General features: G+C 41.7%; 1 protein-coding gene across 1 annotated transcript in view; it reads left to right on the forward strand.

Moving 5' to 3' along the window:
- The window catches only part of CNNM2 (cyclin and CBS domain divalent metal cation transport mediator 2), a 167,157-nt gene that overhangs the window by 119,114 nt on the left and 20,373 nt on the right, over positions 1–27,670 (forward strand). Inside the window, exons 2-4 of the mRNA XM_052660895.1 lie at positions 20,150–20,293; positions 23,135–23,272; positions 25,291–25,460. Coding sequence (XP_052516855.1) covers positions 20,150–20,293; positions 23,135–23,272; positions 25,291–25,460 — 452 coding nt within the window. The remainder of the gene's footprint in view (positions 1–20,149; positions 20,294–23,134; positions 23,273–25,290; positions 25,461–27,670) is intronic.

Raw genomic sequence — 27,670 nt, forward strand, 5'->3', positions numbered from 1 at the left:
AAATCCTCTCTTGGCATTCTTAATCACTCTCTTTCACTCTTTCTGCCTCTGGTAATGTTGGGATGTTGCAGGCGTTTTTTTGGACTCTAGCTGTGGAGAAGCAGAACTGGGAATGCACTTAATTTGGGTTTGCAGTCACTTCAGTGTGTAGTTATTGCTGGCCATCCCGATGTAGGAATGACTTTGAGAAGTACTCCTGCACTGTGCCAGCTCACCTGGTATTGTGAGACAAAACTGCATAACCAGCTTTGTAACTATAGTGAGATATGAATGTATCTTTACACCTCTGGCACTGGAATCATGGAAATAGAAGAGGATGAAATGTACAAAGCCAGAAACCGATTAGTAGAAAAACTTCTGATGGAGTTATAGCCTGGACATCTGCCTGATACAAAGGCTTGCATGCTGGGAGGTGTATTTGGAATGGGATCCCAGGGTGCAGGAGTTCAGAACAAGGGAAGTGAAATGGGAAGAAAGGAAAGAAAATCAAGGATGTGATAGTATGTTGGCTTTTGACTACAGGTAGCAGGTGTTCTGTCCTACCTGGGACTTATAATGGAGCGTTGTGAGATGCTCTCAGAACTGTGCTTGAGTACAGAGGGGAACGTATTCTCCCATGGGCATTAATTCCTTCTCTCTTCAGGAGAAGTCCCAAAGCAGAGGTGAGAGATGCAATGAGCTATGCTGTGAGCTGTATATGAGGTGATGTCTGCTTGTACTGGGCTTCCCGGTGGCTTGGTGGTAAAGAATCCCCCCTGCCAATGCAGAGGCCACAGGTTCCATCCCTGAGTCAGAAAGATTCCCTGGAGAAGGAAATGGCAATCCACTCCAGTATTCTTGCCTGGGAAATCCCATGGACAGAGGAGCCTTGGCAGGCTACAGTCCACGGGGTCACAAAAGAGTCCAACATGACCTCACAACTGAAAACTGCTTGCACTGGTTACATGGGTGTGAAACCAGTCTGAGCCTGTGTGGAACTGGTCACTGTGGCAGAAGGGATGGAAGGGGTAAGCAGTGGGCCAAGAGGATTTTGAAGTGATGCTGAAGAGCCATCTAATGTTGACAGAGGATTATATTCTCATTCATTCATGGTCAAACATTCTCTGTTGTTAGAATTACATATGCTAATACAGGGCATGTCGTTATAAATCTCCATTCTCTTTTACTTTATGATGACAATCACACAAAATAGACTTTATCAGAATTTCTGCTTGTAGAACACAACCTTGTCATGGTTATTAAAAATTTCAGTCAACATGCTACTGTGAACTAGTTCCTTTGCAGGACATTTGGTCCTGTCCAAAATGTCCTGAGCATTTTTGGTCCATGACACATGATTTGGGACAAGACTGAATTTCAAGGGAATCTCATAGACATTTTAGATAAGACTAAAAGACTCTGATGCTGGGAGGGATTGGGGGCAGGAGGAGAAGGGGACGACAGAGGATGAGATGGCTGGATGGCATCACCGACTCGATGGACGTGAATCTGAGTAAACTCCGGGAGTTGGTGATGGACAGGGAGGCCTGGCGTGCTGCGATTCATGGGGTTGCAAAGAGTCGGACACGACTGAGCGACTGAACTGAACTGAAGTATCTGCTCACCAGCTATTCCTTGCCAGAATTTTCCTATACATATACAATTTATACAAATAAGATAATACTATGTAAAGTATTCCTGTTTTTTCCTGTTTTTATTTTCCTTTATTTTGGGTAACTTTTCATTAACAGGTAGACCTACTTTAATCTTGTTTAATGACTGCATAGTAGTCCATTATATGGATTTATGAGAATTTATTTAATCAGGGTTCTCTGTTGTTGGATGTTTTTCCTTATACAAAAACTTCTTTTATCTCTGACATATTTTTAAGAGATACTTGTGGGGGAAGATAGATAATGGAAATGGTGAGAGGAATTGTGAAAGAATTTTAGAGAGAAAAGTTTTGGTTTTTTAAGTCATCTGGTTTTATCTCTTTTCTCTTCTTTGATGACGAAGTGCTTGAGGTTTCTGGGGAAAAGAAACAGAAAAGTAAAATGCTAAGACTTCTATTGTCTCAGATCAGCAAGAAAAATACTCAGTATTTTTGCCCCCTTTTGTATTTTTTTAAGTTTATTGTTTGCACAAAATTTGCAGATGAGGTTAATGGCACTGGATGAGAATTTGAAATCGACTTTTCATTTTTCCTTGCAACATCGGGACTCAGTGATATTTTGCCAGTTTTGCTAGCCCTTTTCCTTCATATCATGTGATTATTAATGATATGATAATACATAATTAGCAAATTTATAACAGCAATTCCATTTCCTCATTACAATTCGAGGTCATCAGAAAGGACTTCTGAAAAGAGGAGACTTGAATAAGAAAAGGGGATAAGGTTTTTCTGAACAAAACCAGCCTTTAGTTTTCCCTTTAAGCAGGTTTTAAAAGAAGTGATGACCTCACCTCTCTCCTTAAAATGCCTGCTTCTAAGGCAAATGTATGAGGTAGTTTGGTCTGTAGTATTTTTTAGCAAGTCATCTGGACTTAGGTAATTTTTATTCACTGTATCAAAAAAGAACCATATTTTTATGTTTTATATAACTACTGATCTTGCCTCCTTATGTTGTAAAAATCGTCCAAGAAATTAGTTCAGTCAATATTGAGAGCTTTGCACTGCAGCACAAAGTTCTGAATGTTGCTGATCCAAAGACTAGGTCACAGGGAAGGAAGAGAAGAAGTAAAGCAGAGATAGTTGGTCTTACCTTAGCAACGGAAATATATTTCTGGTTTTTGAATCTCCTATTATAGGATATGTTGGGCAATTACTCATCTTTTGGGCTGTTAACTCACTAACACAGTCATTCCTCATTTATCATCCTTAGGAAAGCTACAAGTCTGAAGGAAAAGACAGAAATAGACTCATTGGTTCTAAAATAAGACCCTTGGTTCTATAGAAGAACTGCTTATCTCTTGGGAAAGATGGGAAGGTTCCCATCATCTCATCCCGAAAGCCATCCTTTGTCTTAGCCACGTTTTCCATTGCCGATCACTTACTAGGAAAACATTCCAGTGAGTGTGCAGTGAGTGGTACGGACCACCAAAAAAGATGAAGTGGAGATGCCCGGCATGCCTCACTATTTATAAGAAAATATTTCCCCTAAAGATGGGAAAGTCCAAGTCTTTAAATACTCTGGGAGAGGAGAATAATGGAAAAAACTACAGTTTCTGTTCTGTTGGTTCACAACATTTTTCTCACAAATCATTTGGATGGACCTTTAAGCAAGTCACACAGTGACCGAAATCTTATATTAATTGCCCCACTTTGGGTTTCTGGCTAATGTATCTGGCAGCAAGACTGAAGAACAAGCAAAAGAGAATGAACAGCTGGTGGTGGTATGGGGGAATGCAAGGCCATCCATTATTTGTGGCCTGGAACCCTAAGTTAGGTGGGAGAACCACAGGGCTCTTGTTAATAGGGCAGTCCATGCAGATGGTTTGAAGCAAACGATTTGGCTTTTTTTTAATGTATGTGTTTTTAATTGAAGGATAATTGCATTACACTATTGTTTTCATAATGATTTGGTTTCTTGTCTTTTGAATACAACTTCGGTTTAAGTTAATATTTTGTTCCTAGTGGTTACTTCACTTGCTATTCTACCAGGAAGTTCATTCAGCAGTCTCTCTGGCGTTTAGTATATATAGAAGTACATATTATCTTCCTAGATAATCAGTCATCCATTGCCTTGGGTTTGGGAAATACAATTTAGTCCATAATCCTAGTTTTCTTTTGGTCTCTGCTTCCTGAATCCCTTGGTGGTGTGGGTCCTGAGTAGGTCGATCATGGTTCGACAGGCAGAACCAGTAGAAGACAGACGCACACATTCATTAAGGAATTTCTTATGCGGAGCAGGCTTACGGAATTGTGGAGGCTGTCTAAGAAAGTCTAGAGTTGGTAGGGCAGGCTGTCAGGGAGGGAAGATCCCAGTAGGTGGAAACCCCATGGGCATGGTCTGCAGCGGCTTTCAGCAGGCAGAAAGCCATCTCTCCCTCAGAAAGCCTTCGCCCTGCTAAGGCTGTCAGCACGTTGAGTCAGTCCCACCGAGGATGGCAACCCTTAAAGCCGACCCGTTAGAGACTTCAACTGCATCTGCAAAATCCCTTCACATCAGCGCCTGGATTCATGTTTAAGTGAATTGTTGAGGGCAGTTACCTAGCCAAATGGACACAGCAAAAATCCATCCCATTCAGAGAAGCGAGAGGAGCTGCCTGAGAAATAACTGCCGCAGAGGTGCTTCTGCAGCGTTCATGAAATCAGGGCTGGTGTCCGCTGCTCTCTACAAGCAGTCCTCTCTGAGCACCCCCAGCTGTAGCACTGCCTGCCAAGTACCTCCACCAGGGGAGCCTGGTTAGTTAATCTTGTCGGCACCGAACCCCACTCTTGGGTTTTCAGAAGTTGCACATAAAACAGGGTTTTGTTGACTGAACAATGTTTCCCTACTGATTCCTATTTTGTGAGTTTTTAAATATTTGTTTAAACTTAAAAGCTAAAGCTCAAGAGCCAACTGCCAGTGGAAAACCAAGCGCTTACTTTATCAGAGAAGCTATTAAAATGATCTCTTCTGGGGAGTGGGAAGAGCAGTGAATGAGGCTGTGAAAGGACAACAGGGGGGTCCTGGTGCTGATAGAAATGCTCTGTATGTGTCTAAGGGTCAGTATCCTGGTGGTAATGTTGTGTTGCCACAAGATATTCTTGTTTCACAAGATATTCTTGGTGGCAGAAGCTGATGGGCAAGAGTATACGTGGTGTCCTGGTTGAAAACACATGAGATCTTTCACAGCTGTATAAGAGTGCACAGTTATTTCAAACTAAAATTCTAATTGAAAAATCATCCATTCTAGGGACTACCCATGTGGTCTGATGGCTAAGACCCCACATTCCTAATGCAGGGAACCCGGGTTTGATCGCTAGTCAGGAGAGCTGGGTCCTATGTGCCACAACCAAGACTTGGCACAGCCAAAAAAAAAAGAAAAAAAATTTATAAAGCAATCCTTTTATAATATGATTAATTTTTAATCCATTAAAAAAATAGTCATGTTTTCTTCAGGAGGTAGACATCTATATATCTTAGTCCTGTGCTTGAATAAACTACATATGGCTCAGTGGTAAAGAATCTGCCTGCTAGTGCAGAAGTGGGTTTGATCCCTGGGTTGGGAAGATCCCCTGGAGAAGGAAATGGCAATCCACTCCAGTATTTTTGCCTGAGAAACCCCGTGGACAGAGGAGCTTGGTGGGCTACAGCCCATGGGGTCGAGAAGGAGTTGGACAATAACACACTTAAAGTGTAAATCAAGAGGAAACCATTGGAAGTGTGCAGGAGGGAGGTAGTTGTGGGACAAATACCATCTTAGCCCAGAAAGTTGTATAGATTGAAAATAAAACTGTTTGAAGTATTTATGTAAATGTGCGGATTCACTCATTTAGTGAGTATTTGTGTGCCTCTCTGCCAGGCAACTGCCTATAGTTTTCATGTATTTCAGAAACTTTTCTAGATGTAGATATTGATGTCCTTGATGGCAGCCACGCCTTCCCCAAATCTCAACTGATACAGCTGTCAAAATCTGAGAATCATGTGGATTGGAATTTCTCAGTGTATATTTCTGATCCAACTATATCAGATTTTTGTGGCGAAGTGAAATTCCATCAGTCAAAAATAATTCAGTAGTAACATTATAAAGATATCTGCAGATGTAATTCATGGATTGTCTTAAAAGATATTTTCTATTTGAAATGCCTTTCAGGTATTTCTATTTTAGGGATATAGAATAGGAAACTACAGTTAAGAAATGGGAAGGTGGGACCAAACTCAGTTTAAATGTTAAGAAACAGGTATTTATAGCAAATAGAAAGAAGGCTCAGACAATCAGGTAACCTCCAGGGACCAGCACTGGGGCGGTGGTTGTTCTCCAGTCGCTAAGTTGTGTCCGACTCATGACTTCCGTGAGATTCACAACTCACAACTCACAACTCACATAGGACATGACTTACATGTCTGACTCATGCAGCCTAGCAGACTCTTGTCCATGGGATTTTTTAGGCAGGAATACTGGAGTGGGCTGCCATTTCCTTTTCCAGGGGATCTTCCCAACCCAGGGATAGAATTTGTCGTATCTCCCGCCTTGGCAGGCTGATTCTTGACCACTGAACCACCAAGAAAGCCCTTAGCATTGAGCCTGGCCCCTGGCAACAGGCCCAAGTGCTCTGACTCCTGGGGGCTCCGTGCATTCTGCTTAGGACTCTGTGGTCACCTTTAGTGAAGGTGTAGGCTTTGCTTTTTTTCTTTTTTTTTAAGTCCCTTAGAGGCTGAGGACCTCAGCAAGTGATTGCCATCTTTCTCTCAGAGTTTGGCCTATGAACAGCAGGATCTGTTCCCTGAAAGCTGTTATAATCTAAGTTAGTAGATAAATTTAGGGTTCTACCCAGGAAACGGCCCAATTAAGAAATACTGTCTGCATCAAATCAACTCCTGCCCTCACCCTCATAAATTAAAGTGTTAGGAAACCATGACTCCATATTTCACCCCAGTCAGCTCCTGGCAGACATGACCTAACTGGGAGTGAGGTTGTCGGGGGTGGAGGGACCCCAACGCACCTGCGATGGAGAAGCTGTCCTGCTAGGGAGAGCTTGACTGGGTGGATGTTGGAATTTTTAAAAGTAGTTGAACTTTTGGTGAAAGGGGGCTTTTGTCTCTTGGAATAGCAACAGTTATCATCACTTAAAACCAGTGATTTCTATATACAGCAAGTGCTTCTATATATATACTCCTGTGTTATTTATATAGGACTATTTTAAGATCCGTGTCACATTTTTTCTGGTGTATTTTATGGTGGGAAAATTCAGTTGGAAAAAATGCACTTAGCTCTGGTGGGGATGGTAAGGTAAAGTAAGACTTTAAAAAGAAATGAAATTTTGGGGTGTTTTTTTTTCTTCACTTTGTCTTTAAAGAGGACAGAAATAGCACGGTAGTAGCTCTCTAAGTGAAATTGTGTTGCTTCTTTCTCATTAAACAAATCTTACCATTTTACTCATGTTATAATAATAGATCTGTCACCGTATAAGTCAGTAGAAGATCTGCAAGACATGTGTAAGAATTCATCCATGTGTTTATTATGAAAACCTGTGAGAAACTAGCTGTTTTGTATAATATAGCTTGTAATCCAGGGTTTCTTTTTCTTTTGATTTTGCACTTGTTGAGAGGGAGAGGGGTAGGATAAGGACGTATCTACTGTTAAGAGTCATATGAGTGTGGCAGCCTGGATGGGAGGGGAATTTGGGGGAGAATGGATACATGTATATGTTTGGCTGAGTTGCTTTGCTGTGCACCTGAAACGACCATAGCATTGTTAATTGGCTATACTCCAATATAAAATAAAAAGTTAAAAAAAAAGTGTAGTCTGGGTGTAGAGACACAGGCGTTCCCGGAGTCCAGGTGTGGCTTTGGCAGGAGTTAGGTGTGGATGTGATACGACAGTCTGGCCAAGGAAGGGGCAGCCCTGGGGGTTGCGTGTGCAGGGGTTGGGCCACTGTGATCTTTGTTCCCTTCCCCTGAGGAGAGGTTCCTTCCTACGTGTTCTGTGGGGATGAATGAAACCATGGAGGTTACGGTTGGAGAAAATCAAGTCATTTGATTGGCTGGGCCAGAAGAACATGAGAGTACGTGTGCTTAGTCGCTCAGTCACGTCTGACTCTGCAACCCCATGGACTGTAGCCCGCTAGGCTCTTCTGTCCACGGGATTCTCCAGGCAAGAACACTAGAATGGGTTGCCATGCCCTCCTCCAGGGGACCTTCCCACCCCAGGGATCGCATCCAGGTCTCCCACACTGCAGGTGGATTCTTTACCATCGGAGCCCCCAGGGAAGCCCTAAGAGGAGTATGTTGGAGACCAAAAGAGGGAAAGACAGGGCAGTTAAGGACCAGGTTCTTGACAGCCTTTGAACCCTACTCGAAGACATTTTCTTTTAAATTCAGTCATTGAAGGGAAGTGAGCACTTTTGAGTTGTAGAATGATAGGGTTATGTTGTGGTTTAGTAAGGATTACCTTTGTGTCCTGGGGGAGGTGGTTGTTAGGTATTGTGCTAGACTTGGTGGGGCCTGCGGATGAAGATTGATACAAAGATGAGGAACACAGGGGTCCCTGTCATCTAGGCGTTGTTGATGATCTCAGAAGGGGAGACAGCCTTGTGGTGAGTGAGGTGTGAGTTGGTTGAGGAGGTGGTCAGGCGAGGAGGCATAGAACCAAAGGCTCGCTTTCCATTTCAGGGATTTGAAGGCCTCTGTCCTGCCCACCCCGGCTCAGGTTTCTCTTCTGGCTCAATGTCTCTAGCCTCCATTTCCTCCTCATGTGCCATAGTTTATACATCTTACAAGATCTTGGTAGTCCTCTTCTCAGTTTGCGTCATAAAATAAAGAGACCCAGACCTGAACACAGTATTCCGCATAGGCTAACTGTAGCAGGAGCATTGCTTCCCTTGTTCTGAGATTGTATTGGCACTCAGTCACCAGGAAATAATGTTCCTGGACCACCAGGACATCTATTCTGGGGAGACCTGCCATTAACAAAGAGAAGGGGTTCTGGGAAGGAGATCCTGATGAAGAGGCCACAGGTAGGCTGTGTTCCTCCTTGGAACCTGCCTAGGTTTGCTCACCTTCCTTAGCGACTTCTCCTATCACCTCCTGTTCCCCATTCCTGCTCCTGCCTCCTGACCCCTTTCATCCCTCGTGGGTGGTAGTTCTGTAACTGCTCATTGAACTGTGCGTCTTATACATTTTATTGTTCAGTTCAGTCATTCGGTCATGTCCGACTCTTTGTGACCCCACGGACTGCAGCACACCAGGCCTCCCTGTCCATCACCAACTCCTGGAGTGTACTCAAGTTCATGTCCATTGAGTCAGTGATGCCATCCAACCATCTCATCCTCTGTCGTCCCCTCCTCCCACCTTCAGCCTTTCCCAGCATCAGTCTTTTCCAATGAGTCAGTTCTTCTCATCAAGTGGCCAGAGTATTGGAGCTTCAGCTTCAGCATCAGTCCTTCCAATGAATATTCAGGACTGATTTCCTTTAGGATTGACTGGTTGGATCTCCTTGCAGTCCAAGGGACTCTCAAGAGTCTTCTCCAGCACCACAGTTCAAAAGCATCAATTCTTCGGCGCTTAGCTTTCTTCACAGTCCAACTCGCACATCAATACATGACTACTGGAAAATCCATAGCCTTGACTAGACGGACCTTTGTTGGCAAAGTAATGTCTCTGCTTTTTAATATGCTATCTAGGTTGGTCATAACTTTTCTTCCAAGGAGCAAGCATCTTTTAATTTCATGGCTGCACTCACCATCTGCAGTGATTTTGGAGCCCAAAAAAGTAGTCTGTCACTGTTTCCCCATCTATTTGCCAGGAAGTGATAGGACCAGATGCCATGATCTTAGTTTTCTGAATGTTGAGTTTTAAGCCAACTTTTTCACTCTCTTTCACTTTCATCCAGAGGTTCTTTAGTTCTTCGCTTTCTGCCATAAGGGTGGTGTCATCTGCATATCTGAGGTTATTGATATTTCTCCCGGCAATCTTGATTCCAACTTGTGCTTCATCCAGTCCAGCATTTCTCATGATGTACTCTGCATATAAGTTAAATAAGCAGGGTGACAATATACAGCCTTGATGTACTCCTTTCCCCATTTGGAACCAGTCTGTTGTTCCATGTCCATTTCTAACTGTTGCTTCTTGACCTGCATACAGTTTTCTCAGGAGGCAGGTCAGGTGGTCTGGTATTCCCATCTCTTTCAGAATTTTCCATAGTTTACTGTGATCCACACAGTCAAAGGCTTTGGATAGTCAATAAAGCAGAAGTAGATGTTTTTCTGGAACTCTCTTGCTTTTTCAGTGATCCAACAGATGTTGGCAATTTGATCTCTGATTCCTCTACCTTTTCTAAAACCAGCTTGAACATCTGGAAGTTCATGGTTCACGAATTGCTGAAGCCTGGCTTGGAGAATTTTGAGCATTACTTTACTAGTGTGTGAGATGAGTGCAATTGTGCAGTAGTTTGAGCATTCTTTGGCATTGCCTTTCTTTGGGATTGGAATGACAACTGACCTTTTCCAGTCCTGTGGCCACTGCTGAGTTTTCCAAATTTGTGGGCATATGACTGCAGCACTTTCACAGCATCATCTTTCAGGATTTGAAACAGCTCCACTGGAATTCCATCACCTCCACTAGCTTTGTTCGTAGTGATATTTCCTAAGGCCCACTTGACTTCACATTCCAGGATGTCTGGCTCTAGGTGAGTGATCACACAATTGTGATTATCTGGGTCATGAAGATCTCTTTTGTATAATTCTTCTGTGTATTCTTTCCACCTGTTCTTTGTATCTTCTGCTTTTGTTAGGTCCGTACCATTTCTGTCCTTTATCAAGCCCATCTTTGCATGAAATGTTCCCTTGGTATCTCTGATTTTCCTGAAGAGATCTCTAGTCGTTTCCATTCTATAGTTTTCCTTTATTTCTTTGCATTGATCACTGAGGAAGGCTTTGTTATCTCTCCTTGCTATTCTTTGGAACTGTGCATTCAATGGGCATATCTTTCCTTTTCTCTTTTGCCTTTCGCTTCTCTTCGTTTCACAGCTATTTGTAAGGCCTCCTCAGACAACCATTTTGCCTTTTTGCATTTCTTTTTCTTGGGGATGGCCTTGATCACTGTCTCCTGTACAATGTCATGAACCTCTGTCCATAGTTCTTCAGGCACTCTATCAGATCTAATTCCTTGAATCTATTTCTCACTTCCACTGTATAATCATAAGGGATTTAATTTAGGTCATACCTGAATGGTCTAGTGATTTTCTGTACTTTTTTCAATTTAAGTCTGAATTTGGCAATAAGGAGTTCATGATCTGAGCCACAGTCAGCTCCCGTTCTTGTTTTTGCTGACTGTGTAAAGCTTTTCCATCTTTGGCTGCAAAGAATATAATCAATCTAATTTCAGTGTTGAACATCTGATGATGTCCATGTGTAGAGTCTTCTCTTGTGTTGTTGGAAGAGGGTGTTTGCTATGACCAGTGCATTCTCTTGGCAAAACTCTGTTAGCCTTTACCCTGCTTCATTTTGTACTCCAAGGTCAAATTTGCCTGTTACTCCAGGTATCTCTTGACTTCCTATTTTTGCATTCCAGTCCACTATAATGAAAAGGACATCTTTTTTGGGTGTTAGTTCTAGAAGGTCTTGTAGGTCTTCACAGAGCCATTCAACTTCAGCTTCTTCAGCATTACTCGTCAGGGCATAGACTTGGATTGCCGTGATATTGAATGGTTTGCCTTGGAAACAGAGATTATTCTGTCGTTTTTGCGATTGCACCCGAGGACTGCATTTTGGACTCTTGTTGACTATGATGGCTACTCCATTTCTTCTAAGGGATTCTTGCCCACAGTAGTAGATATAATGGTCATCTGAGTTAAATTCACCCATTCCAGTCCATTTTAGTTCATTGATTCCTAAAATGTCGATGTTCACTCTTCCCATCTCTTATTTGACCACTTCCAATTTTCCTTGATTCATGGACCTAACACTCCATGTTCCTGTGCAATATTGCTCTATACAGCATCGGACTTTACTTCCATCACCAGTCACATCCGCAACTGGGTGTTGTTTTTGCTTTGGCTCTGTCTCTCCTTTTTTTCTGGAGTTATTTTTCCATTGATCTCCAGTAGTATATTGGGGAGTTCATCTTTCAGTGTCCTATCTTTTCATACTGTTCATGGGATTCTCAAGACAAGAATATTGAAGTGGTTCGCCATTCCCTTCTCCAGTGGACCACGTTTTGTCAGAACTCTCCACCATGACCCGTCCGTCTTGGGTGGCCCTACACGGCATTGCTCATAGTTTCAGTAAGTTTCATTTAGATAAGGCTGTGGTCCATGTGATCAGATTGGTTAGTTTTCTGTGATTGTGGTTTTCAGTCTGTCTGCCCGCTGATGGAGAAGGATAAGAGGCTTATAGAAGCTTCCTGATCGGAGAGACTGACTGAGAGGGAAACTGGGTCTTCTTCTGATGGACAGGGCCATGCTCAGCAAATCTGTAATCCAATTTTCTCTTGATGGGTGGGGCTGTGTTCCCTCCCTGCTATTTGACCTGAGGCCTTGGTGGAGATAATGAAGATAATGGCGACCTCCTTAAAGTTCCCATGCAGGCACTGCTGCACTCAGTGCCCCTACATGTTATTGTAAGTAGGTTTATATTCATTCATCTACTCTTCATTCAAAAGGAAAGGAAAAAAGATCTAGAGAAAAGAGGCAAAGGTGACTCAGAGTTTTAAGGCTGGGTGATTGGAGCTCCAATGGCCCTATTTCCAGAGGTGGCACTTAGAATAGGGAGGTGTTACTAAGGAAGGACAAAGACTCTGCCTAAAGACACAGGTCTTTGCTCTCAGGTGAAGGCGCCCTGGCAGAAGCAGGCCAGTGTGTTTGTCCTTGTTAGAAGAAGGAACGATGTTGTGGGAATCGCATGGATCGAACACTGAGATGGTGATCCTTGGATTCTTCATATATGACCTTTCTTGGCTTGAACATCTTTTGTTCCCAAAGTCACCTTTCATGATCTTTTGATATGTTGGCCACTTTTCAGCTTCTTCAAGTAGTTTTTAAAAAAATTTGGTTTCCAAACACCAATGTCTCTCTTCTTTGCTCACGCCACCAGCCCCTCCTTCTCAGTCTCCTTTTTGACTGTATCTCCACTTCCTGCCCTAGAGACGCTGGCCTGCCCTGGGCTCAGGCTGCACACACCCCCTCTCTTGGTGATCTCCACTGGTGTCTGGCTTCACTAGCCTTTCTTCTCTGGGAGTTCTCACTCTTCATCTGTAACCCACACGGCTCACACTCTGTTGAATTCTGCACTTAGGTATGTAACTGCCTGTTTGATATTTCCACTGGGAAGTCTAATAGGCATCTTGAACTTAACCTGTCTAACACTGAACTGATTTCTTTCCAGGCGAGTACCTTCCACAGTCCTCCTCTATAAATTGCAACTCTATCCTTCCCACTGCTCAGGCCCCCAAATCCTAGAGTCAGCCCTGGCTTGTCGCCACCTCTCCTGCCTACATTCAGTCGACAGCAAAACCTGTTGGCTCTAATCTAAAATATACACCCAGATTCTAAGTACTTCCCACCCCCTCCATTGTTGCCATCTGGCCCAGGCCACCATCCTTGTCACTGAGATCACTGAAATCACTTTTGTTGTTTTTTTTAAATTTTGATCGGAGTATAGTTGCTTGGCAATGTTGTGTTAGTTTCTGCTCTACAGCAAAGTCAATCAGCTATACATACACATATCAGTTCAGTTCAGTTGCTCAGTCCCATCCAACTCTTTTCAACCCCATGGACTGTAGCATGCCAGGCTTCCCTGTCCATCACCAACTCCCAGAACTTGCTCAAACTCATGTCCATTGAGTCAGTGAGGTCATCCAACCATCTCGTCTTCTGTCTCCTCCTCCTCTTGCCTTCAGTCTTTCCCAGCATCAGAGTCTTTTCCAATGAGTCAGTTCTTCTCATCAAGTGGCCAGAGTATTGGAGCTTCAGCTTCAGCATCAGTCCTTCCAATGAATATTCAGGACCGATTTCCTTTAGGATTGACTGGTTGGATCTCCTTGCAATCCAAGGGACTCTCAAGAATTTTCTCCAACACCACAGTTCAGAAGCATCAATTCTTCGGCGCTCAGCTTTCTTTCGGGTCCAACTCTCACATCCATCCATGACTGCTGGAAAAACCATAGCTTTGACTATATGGACCTTTGTTGACAAAGAAATGTCTCTGCTTTTTAATATGCTGTCTAGGTTAGTCATAACTTTTCTTCCAAGGAGCAAGTGTCTGTTAATTTCATGGCGGCAGTGATTTTGGAGCCCAAGAAAATAAAGTCTGTCTGAAAATAAACACTGTTTTCATTGTTACCCCATCTATTTGCCATGAAGTGATGGGACCAGATCCCGTGATCTTAGCTTTTTGGATGTTGAGTTTTAGGCCAGCTTTTTCACTCTCCTCTTTCGTTTTCATCAAGAGGCTCTTTAGTTCTTCTTCACTTTCTGCCATAAGGGTGGTATCATCTGCATATCTGAGATTATTGATATTTCTCTCAGCAATCTTGATTCCAACTACTTTTTGGACTTCCTTCCCATTTAGGTCACCACAGAGCACTGAGTGAAGTTCCCTGTGTTTTACAGTAGGTTCTCATTAGTTATCTGTTTTATACACACGATCCCTGGGTCGGAAAGATGCCCGGCAGTAGGAAATGGCAACCCACTCCAGTATTCTTGCCTGGGAAATCCATGGACAGAGGAGCCTGGTGGGCTACAGTCCACGGGGTCGCAGAGCTGGACACGACTGAAGCAACTTACACGCATGCATGACGCTGCACAACCTCACGGGAACTGTTAGGTCTTGCACGCCTACAGTTGTGGGGCACAGCAGCCATGGCAGATGTAAAATGTTTGGCTTTAGTTTCTCATTGTTGAATCTTCTGTTTGTTTGTTTTCTTCCTGCTGTTCAAGTGGCATTTTAAGACCCTGTCTGCTTTGCACTCACATTGCTCGGTCGTTTGGACTACTGCTTGTCGCTTGTTATTAGCTCAGCTGTGTCAGGTTTTTCCTGATTCCATTCTACTTCATCTGCTCACTTGGCTTTCTGCCTTAGGTGTTTCAGTTACTCTGCCTGCTGTTCCATTTCACTTGATTGACATCAAACTTGCATGAGAGCAAATGAGTCCATATTTTCATCAGGTGGTTAAGGTACCCTTTGTCAGCCTAATCATTACCTAGTTAATTATCCCTATCAAAATACAAATGGTATCTGTCATTCAGAATCTGAGCCTAGCATTGTGGTAAGGTTAAAAGATTCGAGCGTGGCAACCGGCAACAGTTCTGAGCTGATTCTCCAGAGAGATGACGCAGTACTTTGATTTGGGGAGCAGTGGGAGCAAGCGGAGGCAGAAATTTGATCCTAGTTTTATTGCATATAGATGATTTTACTTAGCCTACCTCACAGTGAAGACATGTTATTATAATTTCATCTGTGCAAGTGCCCTGTTTTGAACACATAGCAGTTAAAATCTAGGTGATTATTTCATAGTCAAATTAATAATACTGAATTTGACTGGAAATGTGTTTATGGAGCCCTATACTCTGAGGAGAGGCCTACATAGATTCTCTTAGGTCTGACTTAAGTATTTCGTTAGTCATCTAGGACCAGACTAGATGGAGAGAGGCTGTAGGTATAAGTTTCAGGACAGTTTGAAATGACATGAATACTGCAAGACCCCTTATATCTAGCCACAAAGGGCTGTCTCTAAGCCCTAATTGTGCCAGCAATGTCTGCTTCATTCTATATAATCTAGCTATATTGGAAAGCTTTAGTGCTATTTCATGCCTGTAGTCGTATATTTGTGCTGATTGCTATGTTTTTATTCTTCTCTTTGGAAGTTAAGAATCCATCAGTTCATAATCTTTTCCAGTTTTTGGTTTATAAATATCTTTTATTAGTTTCCCCAAAATTGCTTTGCTGCTTTCAATCCTGGCTTAATCCCTCCAATGCTCAGGTTAAGAATGGTGTTATTTGAGCTCAGTTCGTTAAATTTCTGTTTTGATAAGTTTATATTTTCCCTTTGATGGTTCCACTGATGAGGCCAAAGGCTGAATTCCCTGCAGTGAATGGTTAAGTAGGGGAAGAGGTCCCTTATATTGCTGTCTTCCAAAAGCATGATTAGAGAAGAGGGATATCTTTTTTTTTTTTGGTACTGCTTACTGGGAAGAAGGTTAGAAAACAAGACTTCTCACCAGGAATTCCAAAGCTAAAAATATGTGACTCTGGGGCAGATGAAGAAGTTTCAACATTGGAGGTGGGGGTGTGAAAGGGAACACTAAGGTAGGAAGAAAACTTAATTTTCCATCCAAGAAGCCTAGCTTACATGAATAGTTTCTAGAGTAAGGCCTTTTCCAGTCAGATCTGTTGGTGCTATCGAGCTGGTATTTCAAGTATGTCCATCTGCATTTAAACGAATTGCTCCAAGACAATCTGATTATGCGGTAGTTACTTTGGTGAGAATAGCGCCTCAGTGGAATGGAAACTTCATTTTGAGTCTAATATTAGACCTTGCTTTGGAAAATTCCTTTTAAATGATCACAAGCTGGGAATAGCAAAAGAATTTAACTTTCGACAGACAGCATTCACCAAGAATTTTTAACTGCTTATGTTTGGGTCCTTGGGAAAGCAGATGGGAGAAACTGACCTAACCAAACTGACTAGACTAGAAGTGACTTGACCTGATGCGGTGTTTATGTATCTGTTGCTGATAAGTTTCCCTTGTAGTCTCATTTGCTCAAAATATTTTCATTCTTTGAGTGTGAGCGCACTAAGGATGCAGATTGTTAGGATGCCTAATTGTCTAACAATCTTAACTTCTCAGTCTCCAGACAACGTTGCCTGCAAAGGGGTCTGAGGCAGAGCAGAAAGGGCAGATGAACCCACAGACCCAAAGCCAGCCTCTGAGTAGATGCTGGGAACTTCATCAGAACTGGCCTTCAGGATATTTTTAGTTTGACTGGTTGTATCTGAGCAAACTCACCCAGTTTGAAGTAAAGTTTATTTAAATGACGCGCCCTCACTCCCACTGCCTCCAAAAAGACCTCACCCTGTCATTTAAAAATATAATATGTTGGGTAGGGGGAGGCTCAAAAGGGGAAAGATAGATGAATATGTATAGCTGATTCATGTTGTCCTGCAGCAGAAATTTACATTGTAAAACAATTATGCTCCAATTAAAGAAAATAATATAATGTTAAAATGATCATGAAGTTTCCAGATATGATGTCTCCTTGGCTTAACTTGGTACATCTCAGCTGCCCTCATGCCTTGTGTTAGGAAAACCAATTATTGGTGTATGAGATAAATTTAATATTTTTAAAAGATCTTTTTGAAATTGAAATGCATCCTTTTTTCATTTTTAAATTTTTAATTGGAGGATAATTGCTTTACAATATTGTGTTGGTTTCTGCCATACCTCACCATGAATCAGCCATAGATATACATATGTCCCCTCTCTCTTAACCTCCCTTCCACCTCCCACCCCTCTAGATTGTCACAGAGCACCTGATTTGAGTTCTCTGTGTCATAGAGCAGATTTCCACTGGCTATCTATTTTACATATGGTAATTTTTGTTTCTATCACAGTGCACATTTAATGTAGTAGACTTTTTCTTTCTGACTAAGCTGGTAATAGTTGATAGTGCCTTAGAATTGAGGAAGAATATTGATAAATTAATATAAGCTACCATTTATTGATTGCCCAGTTGATCCCAGTCCCTGCCTTTGCTAGGTGCATTATCCCTGATACTAACGATAATCCTGCATGGCAGCAGTTATCCTGAGCCTGGGTTTAGAGAAGAGGAGACTGAGGCTCCGAAAAGTTACGTAGGCCTTGGTCCTGATCACACAGCTGGTGGTAGCTAAAGTGGTGATACTAGAGTTCATATCCAGAAGTGGTCAGTTTCACAGCATGTGTTCTTATAGGATATCTTTTTGATGTTGACTATATTTGAAATTAAACCTGAGGAATTTTAAACATTTACTTATTTTTAAGGGACAACCATGAATCCATTACATGTTAACATAGCATTTTTATTAAAGATAACTTTTTTCAAAACTTGAATAGTAAAGAGAGTAGTGGTTGCCTTTCTGTATATTGCTTATTATCAAGCTAAATGGAGGGCAGCTAGATTCTCTTCTGTATTCAGTCTGTGCTATACACTGTTTTATTGAGGTATGTGAAGAAACTCTGTCCTCACACAGATATGTATTTGAAAAGGGAGGGGTATTTTAATAACCTTTATGAATATTTGGATGTTCTTTGATAATAACCCCAAACTCCCCAAGTGATAGTTTCTTTAAGGTTAGTTGCAATGTATCATCTGAAACTATGCCAGTGGACTTGTGCTGCCCTGTTCCATTAAAATCTTTTGGTCCAGAATCTTCCTTACAAAAGAATTCTGTGTAATGTGTATAGCTATTCCCTGAATCCAAGAAGTAGGGCTTAATTCCTACCACTCACCCTCCCTGGGGGTGGGCTAGACCAAATGACTTGCTTCCAAAGAGTAGAATGAGGACAAGGAAAAAATTGGTAACTTTTGCAGTGAAGACACCTGGGAAACGTTACCTTGGCCACATAGTGACCGCGAACGTCGCCTGTGATGATGTGAGCCCCGATGTCCTGTAACGAAAAAGCTCATCATCCCAGTCTAATCGTGAGAAAAACATCAGAAAAATATGTCCAAATCAGAAGATATTCTACAGAGTACCTGACCAGAACTACTTGCTTGTCAAGCTCATGAAAAACAAGGGCAGACTGGGAAACCGTCACAGACCAGAGGAATCTGGGACGACACAACAGCTAAGTGCAGTGTGGTCCTCAAGACTGGATACTTGAACAGAAAGAGGACATTAATGGAAAAACTGGTGAAATCCAAATAAAATCTAGAATGTACTTACTGTTACCGTATCAGTGTCAACTTCTAGTTTTGATGAATATATCATGGTAAAGTAAGGTGTTAATAATGGGAGGGGGAAATTGAGTAAAGGGTATACAAGAACTCTGTCTTTGCCACTTTCCTGTAAATCTAAAATTACTGCAAAATAAAAAGTCTTTTTAAAATCCGTTGTTGTGCATTGCATCCTGAATAAATCGTTTACCCATGCATGATTTGGTCACATCATGGCCATGGTCATTTGGAGAATACTGGTTCACAGAGTTAGGCAGATCTTTGAACTGTTGACACATTTTATTGTTCAGTACTTTACAAATCACATTTGTTAATAGTGCCACCTGTCTCCATCAGGTAAGTCTTCACTGAGAAGCTCTCAAGTTTCACAGTGGTGGATACAAGTTTCCCGAAATCCTAATTTTCCCTTGAAAGCTCAGATGTTATGTTTGGCAGTGAACACTGCTGTTGTTTTCCTGAATGTAATAGGCTCATCGTGTTCATTTTCAAGAAAATGTCTGCCAAATATCCAAGTCTAAATTACCGTAGCTTGGTAGTTATTCTTTAAAATGTTTGGTGAATAAATTGATTCAACTTGCAACTCAATTTGCCTGAGTCTTTTTCCTCAAAACAGCTGTCATACTTCAGAATGCAACAGAAATGTTTTATGGTTCCTAGTTTGTCATGTACAATATTGAAAGACAGGTCCCAGGAATCAAGATTTAATGAAGCTGATGACTTCTACTGTATCATCAAGGATATTTTTTTCCCTCTGGAAAAGAATTATTTTACAATTTTCAATTGAAATACAGTTGATTTACAGTGTTCTGTTAATTTCAGCTATATAGCAAAGTGATTCAGTTTTATATACTTTTAAAAATTCTCTTCCATTGTAGGTTCTCACAAGATATTAAGTATAGTTCCCTGTGCTATACAGTAGGTCCTTGATGGCTATAGATTTTATATATAGTCATGTGTATGTTTTAATCCAAGACTCCTAATTTAAAGGATACTTGAACAGATTTTACCCCTTTTACTGTGTGTATGTGTGTGTGTGTGTGTGTGTGTGTGTGTGTTAGAGAAGACAGTGACCACTAGTAGTGACCCACTACTACCGCTGCCTTGACTTGTGCTGAGGCACTTTTATACCATTGGTGCAAATACCGGCACAGTAGAAAACTCCAGGAACATTTTAGTAATCTAAATGAAAAGGATTTGGCCTTTCTGACTTTCCTAAAAGGGTCCTGGGCACCACACTTTGAGAACTGCTGTCCTCAGGTAAAGCAGCAGTTGCTAAATGGTCACAAAGGGACAGCTGACATAACCAGAGACCAACTCCATTAAGAAGCAGATGGCACCATGGTGGTACCCGGTGTGTAGATGATGATGCTGTTTTGGCTTAACTGGTCTTACTTTTGATGGCCCATGAAGCTTTTCCATTTGTTTGTGGACAAACATTTCCAAACCATTTTTAAATGCTGAAAGGTAGACTTTGATAATCTGGTATCTGTGTTTGCTGCTGTTTTTTTAACATAATCCTTTATAAGACTACGTTCAGGAAATTCAGAAAATCACCTCTGAAAATTACCTCTTTGCTTTCTTTTCTTTAAAGGTAAATCTCACCTGGCTATTGTGCAGCGAGTAAACAATGAGGGAGAGGGGGATCCATTTTATGAAGTTCTGGGAATTGTCACATTAGAGGATGTGATTGAAGAAATCATCAAATCTGAGATTCTAGATGAAACAGATTTATACAGTGAGTACCGTCGCCTGAGTATAATTTTCCCAAACCTTTGCTTTTATTCGCCATGTTGTTTGTGAGTCATCTGACATCTCTCCAGCTGTTGTCTGTTTCTAATAACACACAGTGTGTGTAGGCTGGGTACCACCTACAAGTATACACCAGTCCTTCCACCGCAGAGGAAGAAGAGGCAGGTCCTGTAATATCAACTGGCCATGTTTTTTTTTTTTTTAAAGCCAACTGCTTCTGAGCTGGGCATTACTTGCCCTAAACAGAGAGCTCCATTCTTGACTTTCATTTTACACAGTTAGGCAAATTGTTTCAGTTAAGTTTCTGTCTCTACTTAAAGTCATAATTCAAATGCTTAAAAACTGAGAAGGGTTTGTGGATAGCAACTGTTGAAATTTCCTTGTTCCAGCACCCATGGGTCAGGATAGAGATGAAGTTTGCAGACGTAGTTTTGCTGGGTTAGTGTTGTCACTGCAGAGTATGCAGCAAAAGCAGGACAGGTTAGGGTATACAATAAAAGCGTGTCTTTCTCGTTCTGTTTCTCTGCCTTTTGGGAGGTGGGCTTGGATCAGGGAAGGTGGGTATCCACACCTATTTGCACAGGAGTAGGCTTGATCCTAGGGCTTCCCAGGTGGCGCTAGTGGTAAAGAACCCGCCTGCCAGTGTAGGAGATGTTTAAGAGATGCAGGTTCGGACGATCCCCTGGAGGAGGGCATGGCAACCCACTCCAGGATTCTCTTGCCTGGAGAATCCCATGGACTGGTGCACTGCAGTCCTTAGGGTCACACATAGTCAAACATGACTGAAGTGACTTAGCACACACACAGGCTTCATCCTGGGCTGGACGTTGAACCTGCATTCTGTCCTATTAAATCCACAACTGTTGAATTTCCTTAGCCTCACTCTTGGCAAAGTAATACTCTTTTAAGAGTTTCTTAATGCCAAAGATGGCCCAAGGCCTGAGATGTTAGGGGCTGTCAAAGGTGGTATAGAGAAGGAGAATTTGGGCTCTTTGTGTCCTGTTGGGCTTTTCAAGCTTGAATTGGAGGGGAAAAGGGACTGTTCAGGTGGCCTGGAGCACCAAGGACAAAGCCAGCCTTGCTCAAAGCAGTCATTTTATTCAGGCCTACTAGAAAAGGAATGTCCCTAATTTTAAAACTAAAGTCTTCCATCCACCCTTAAAAAAAAAAATTAATATTTAGCTCTTGACCTGCTTCCCAAATGGATCTTATTTTTTTCCTCACATCTTTATAGTGTTCTTTAAACAACCCCAATCCCTATGTGTTTTATCCTTTTGACTCTTGGAGAATAATCAGAGCTTTCATAATAGAGAATATTGTTAATTGTGTGTTTACATTCTTTTCATCCTTCCTCACAGAGACTGTTTAATACCAAGTGTGTCTCTGCATATTTATGTGTTTCCCAGGGGTAATCCTCAGTGTAAGAAAGATAATCTAGACATTTATGCGCTTTTATGTTTACACTTCAGCTCACTTCTTTTAAACCTTGATGAGACTGATTTCATACATGGCTTCCTGAGATGAGATACTGAACTTGTGTTTCAAGGATAGTCTTGATTCAGTTCAGGGATGATGATGACCTTTGACACTAGAAAATGATTCAGAATGCTTGGCTTGATTTTTGATGCCTGACTTTAAAGAGAATTTGGGACAGAGGAAAATTCCAGGTTGTGATTGCCTTCTCCCCAGGACAAGCCTGATTAGTCATCACTGTTTTGCCTTAGGCATGAAATGGTAATGTAAAGACTCATGATTCTTGAGGGGGGGAAAGCAAGCAATTAGGAAAAGCAAGCAAATTGTCTCTAACCTAGTTTTTTCTTGATCATTACTTTGTCCAGAAAAATACTCAGAAGCTTTGCATTTGACACCTTCAAGATCAAGGATTGGCAAACTACAGCTTACAAGCTAAAAAAAAATTTTTTTAACATTTTTTCAGTTGTCAAAAAGTCAAAAGAATATTTTGTGACACGTAAAAATGATACAGAATTAAAATTTCCTATCCGGAATAACGTTATACTGCAGCACAGCCCTGTTAATTCATTTTCACATGGCTCCTTTTTGCTCAACAGCAGAGTTGTAGTTGCAACAGAGCGTACATGGCCCGCGAGCCTGAAATATTTACTGTCTAGCCCTTTGCAGAGGAAATGTGCTGACCTCTGTTCTGAATCACTTCCTTCGTATTTGCTTGACCTTGAGGGTCTCATGCTCTGGAGTATTGTTACTAAGATCAACAGATACTATTAAAAATCAACAGATAATATTAAAATCAGTCACAAATAATCACTGTTCTGTGAAAGTGTTCTTGTTCATTTCTCGAGGTTGTGTGTGTGTGTGTGTGTGTGTGTGTGTGTGCTTTTCAGCAGAGGCTGGGACGGACACACTAAAGGCAGGGACATGCTTCTCTGTGTCTTCTGTAGCATGATTGTTCTTCCTGCTGTGTGGCAGCCTGAGTAGTAGGAGCCTGTGTGTGCTCTGGGTTCATGTCCTGTTGCTGTAAAGTCTCTACGAGGGGAGGATTTTTGTCCATAGCTGCCCATTAATAATACTTAGAAGGGCCCTGTAGATCTTCCCAGCGTGTGTCCACAGCCATTCCTAATCATGTTACCTGTGATTTCGTACTCTGGATTGTGTCATAGCCACACCTGTGCTGCACTCATCCGATGAGGGTTCTCTGTCCCTCCCCGCTCCACGTGCTGTTTGCATGTAGCGTGCCCACCATCTGGAGAACGAGCTTAGCCTTTCCAATATATCTTGTCATTTTTCGTTGAAAAAGAGCCCTGATCTAATGGAATGTGTTTCCTTTTTCCTTTTCTCATTCCTCCCTCAGCTGATAACAGAACGAAAAAGAAAGTGGCCCATCGAGAAAGAAAGCAAGATTTTTCTGCCTTTAAGCAGACAGACAGCGAGATGAAGGTTAAAATATCACCGCAGCTTCTCTTGGCCATGCACCGTTTCCTAGCAACAGGCAAGTGCCGCTTATCACAGTTTGAAATCTCTGCCAACCCTGGAGCAAGTTTCTCGCCCGCCGCTGACTGGGGTGGGCTGGGGGTGGAGCCTGGGAACTGGGGTGATAAGTAATGCCACTTTTGTGTTTTGTTTTTTGTTTTGTTTTGTTTGTTTTGTTTTGTTTTGTTTTCTTTTTAAATTCTCTCCTCTCCTATGTTCAGTGTCGGCATGAACCCTCTGAGACATTTACCAGGGGTGGACCAGTAACTTAAAATTGGTCTGAAAGGTAAGGATGAATGTTAGTGCCACACTGCATGTGAACGGTAGGCCAGGCCATCCGCTTCAGCTCAGTCCAGGGGAGAGCCAGCTGGCGGAGCAGGCGGACAGTGCATCCCAGACCCCATCTCGGTGTGTCAGGCATTGAGTAGCTCTCTCTTCAGCTTGCCTCGGAAGAACAGTTGGACATCAGTGGTGACGCAGGTGCTATGATTTGCAGTAAAGAACAATAAATTCTCAAAATTAAATCTTGACCCTTTCTGGTTGTAATGAAATCAGAAATCCTCAGAACTCTGACATAGATTTCCTGATGGCCTCTTCAAAGCAGATTGTTAACTCAGGCCCATTCCAGGAGGCAAGTGTTCACATTATTAAAACCACCAACCCAGCCGGCAGTGACTGCTCCAGAGAGGTGAAGGTCGAATGGATTTGAGAGACTGACTGACCCTGCTCACATCCCCAGATGGCTCTCTAGGTGAAGGGTGAGCTCTGTTGGCCAGGGAGAAGTGTGAGAGAATCTGAGAGTGCCCAGTGGCCTATAGAAGACGTCTGTGTCCAAGATGGGCAGCCAGTGCCTTTCAGCTGAATGCAGTGTACTTGAGATATTTTGAAAAGAAGGCTAACAGCAACCACGTGATGGAATGTTATACACTCTTTAAGATCATTTTTTCAGATACCTAAAAAGGCTCATCATATATTTATCACGTGAAAATACTTAGTGTAAAGTAAGAAGAAACAGTATAAAACCATGTGTACACAAGATTATCCTTGTATTTTTTAGTATACACACACACGTACATACATGGCACTCATGCCTAGGTGAGGTATGGGAAAGAAATACTCACCAGTTGCTCAGAATGGTTATGAGTAGTTGGTTTATTGGTTTATTTTCTTCTTTCTGTTTTTCTATATTTTCCAAAACTTCTGTGATGTACTATCTTATTTTGTTATTACAGAAAAGTCACCAAACTAATGCAGAATCTATAGGTCTCACATATAACATAATTAAAAACCTTTTAGACATATGAACAAATATCTTTAACTAATTTTTTTTTTCTGATAATACTGTTCTTCGTCATTTAAGAACCACAATTTAGACGTTACGTTTTTCTGCCTCATAAAGTCCACTTTCAGTATAGCACCCTTAAGTCAGTAACTTGGGATTTTGTTATTTTAAATGAAATCACTATCTTTATCAGTTCAGATCAACATTACTTCTTTAAATAGCAAGCTGGAGTGCATGTTGATGTGTGCACGTGCCTTGCTTTTATTCTGAATCTCTCCCTTCCTCTGTTTCCAGACTTTCTCAGGGTAGTCGATGGGAGAATGAGATGTGAGCACTGCGTCTGAGCACCTGGTACTAACCCACGCCTAGACGCTTCCTGACCTCTGCTTCTTCCTTTGGCTGTTGTTGGACAGTCAGTCTTTTGTGGCCTGTTGCAGGGTGTCCTGGCAGTCATGGAGCCTGCTTCTGGTTGATTTTCCTTTGTGTCAGTCAGAAAATGAGGGTTTGTTTTTTTTTTATGATACCTGAAACCAATGACAGGTTGAAAAAGAAAAATTCTAAAGCAACAAACATGAGAATTCAGCATTTTCTAATTTCTCCCAGGTTATCTGCCCCCAGTGGATCACGAAACGGAAGTCTCATTAATCCGTGCTGTATTGCTTCGATTCCAAGTATTCTTTAAACACTTTAATCACTAGCATCATTTTTTTTCCATCCATTTGAAGTGTAATATCAAGTTGTGTTTATATCTATAGAAGTAGAAGCATTTAGCCCATCCCAGATGTCAGAGAAGATCCTTCTAAGGCTGCTAAAGCACCCCAATGTCATCCAGGAACTGAAGTATGATGAGAAGAACAAGAAAGCTCCAGAATACTACCTCTACCAGCGAAACAAACCTGTAGACTACTTCGTTCTCATTTTGCAGGTCAGAAGTACTAATCAATAGTTATTTGATCTCATTGAGTACCCACCCTTTCAGCTCTGAGGAGACTTGGTGTAGGTGAATGGGTGTCAAGGATTACACACTTAACTTCTGGGGTGGCCTTATATGTGGGAGAATTTCATCTCCCTGTTTTCATATCTGCAAAAGCAGTATCGTTAGTTACTTTAATTTCCAATACTGATAGGCACTTGGTGATTGCTGAGGCATTGAGGCATTCCTTTGAAGAAGGGTGAATTCAGGTGTGTGTTTATTTGTTTTTTGGAAGAGTTTGAGGAATTAACTGTGTGTGTCTAAATCTTGGCTGGACATTTGAAATGTCACTGTGAGTTCCTTGAGTCTTCTTTTCATTGTCTTTTCTTTTTTCCACCCCTCATTAAGACTTGGCCATACACAGCTTCTTAGAGATTCCTTATTATCTCTTCTCTTAATGTCATCAAAATAATCCATTTATTGGATTGGCCCAAAAGTTCATTTGGTGTTATGGAAAAACCTGAATGTATTGTTTTTATTTCTGGTTACTAACCAGATTCTGTTTTAATGAGCAACTGATGGGTAATCACAGCCCCTCATGGCAATGGTTACTTATCTCCTTCTTTACTATAACATAATCCACTATATAAGGTGAGAAGGTCCCTCCATTCTGAGCCCTCTTAGAGGGGCTTCTGTGCTTGAGTTGACAGGAGGCCCTTGTTATCTCACAGTGTCACCTGGTAGAGCACAGTTCTTGGCATGGAGACCAAGATGCATAGTACAAAGAACAGTGTGCTAGTTTTATTGATTTCTTATACTTCTTTCGGAGAAGGCAATGGCACCCCACTCCAGTACTCTTGCCTGGAAAATCCCATGGGCGGAGGAGCTTGGTGGGCTGCCATCTGTGGGGTCGCACAGAGTCGGACACGACTGAAGTGACTTAGCAGCAGCAGCATACTGCTTTAGTGAACATTTACTTTTATGGGAATTCTGAATGTATTTCAGTATGAGACTACTAGCCCTTTTAGCATTCTCCTTTTTCTTGGTTACTTCCTAGTAAGAATTGGAAGGATCTTTGTAAGAGTATAATTAGCACTTGGTAGGCCCATCTATCAGAGAAGGCAATGGCACCCCACTCCAGTACTCTTGCCTGGAAGGCTGCAGTCCATGGGGTCGCACAGAGTCGGACACGACTGATGTAACTTAGCAGCAGCAGCAGCAGACCCATCTACAGTTTGCATCTAGCAAGTCCTAGTTATCTAAATAAACTAAAGTTCTTTTATTTGAAAGTAACTTTTATCAAATGTCTAGATGTTGGGAACTCTGGGAAGTGTTGTGTTCATGCCCTATGTTTGGCCTGTACATGAATTCTGGATGCAGAAGTCAGGAGCTGTAGAAAAGTCTGGATTAACTGGGCATATGCTGCTTTCATAGGGTGTTTCTTGGAAACTTCTGTTTGCAGGTTTTCTAAGTCAGTACCCTGATGCTTCTACTAAACTTAGTCTCATTCAGTCCTGAACTGTGTTTTTCGTTTCTCTGGGGGGATAGGCGAGCTTGAAACTCTGAGGGGGCTATTGGGAATTAATTTTATTTACTACAGTGAAGGAATAAAGCGTTCGTTTTTCTCATAAAAGGTCGATATGAATATTCCTTAAACCTAGAGAAGCTAAATGACATTAAAGACAGTTTATTTTGGAGAACTCTGAGGATTGACATTGTGAATTTCAGTAATAGTAGAAACTCTATGGCTTTCAATTGTCGATTTTTATATAGTTAGCATTTATGAATTCTGATTCATTAATGCTCTATTGGTATGTAAGAAAGCCATTTCCTGGCTGATGGATCTAAAAGTAGATTTTATGGAAGAGGGACTTCATAATCTTTGTTCCTTTATAAGTAAATCTTTATTTTTCAGAAGGCTCTTATGTCTATGTAACTATATTTGAATACCTGTGTCATGTTAAATATTTTTGTAAATGTGACAAGTTCTTGGAACTGACGATGTCATGAGGGTTTTATAAAGATTTACAGGATTTATGGAGGTGTTCAAATCATAGAGTTTGGTGAAAGTCATGTTCTTGTGAGCCAGCCAGTTACTTGAGGTACCTAGAGTATGACAAAATGAAATCTAATACCCTGTCAGTCTAACATATGCCCAGTCGCTCAGTCTTGTCTGACTGTTTGTGACGCCATGGACTGTAGCCCTCCAGACTCCTCTGGAG

The sequence above is a fragment of the Budorcas taxicolor genome, chromosome 23 (assembly GCF_023091745.1).
Source record: "Budorcas taxicolor isolate Tak-1 chromosome 23, Takin1.1, whole genome shotgun sequence".
Taxonomy (NCBI): Eukaryota; Metazoa; Chordata; class Mammalia; order Artiodactyla; family Bovidae; genus Budorcas; species Budorcas taxicolor.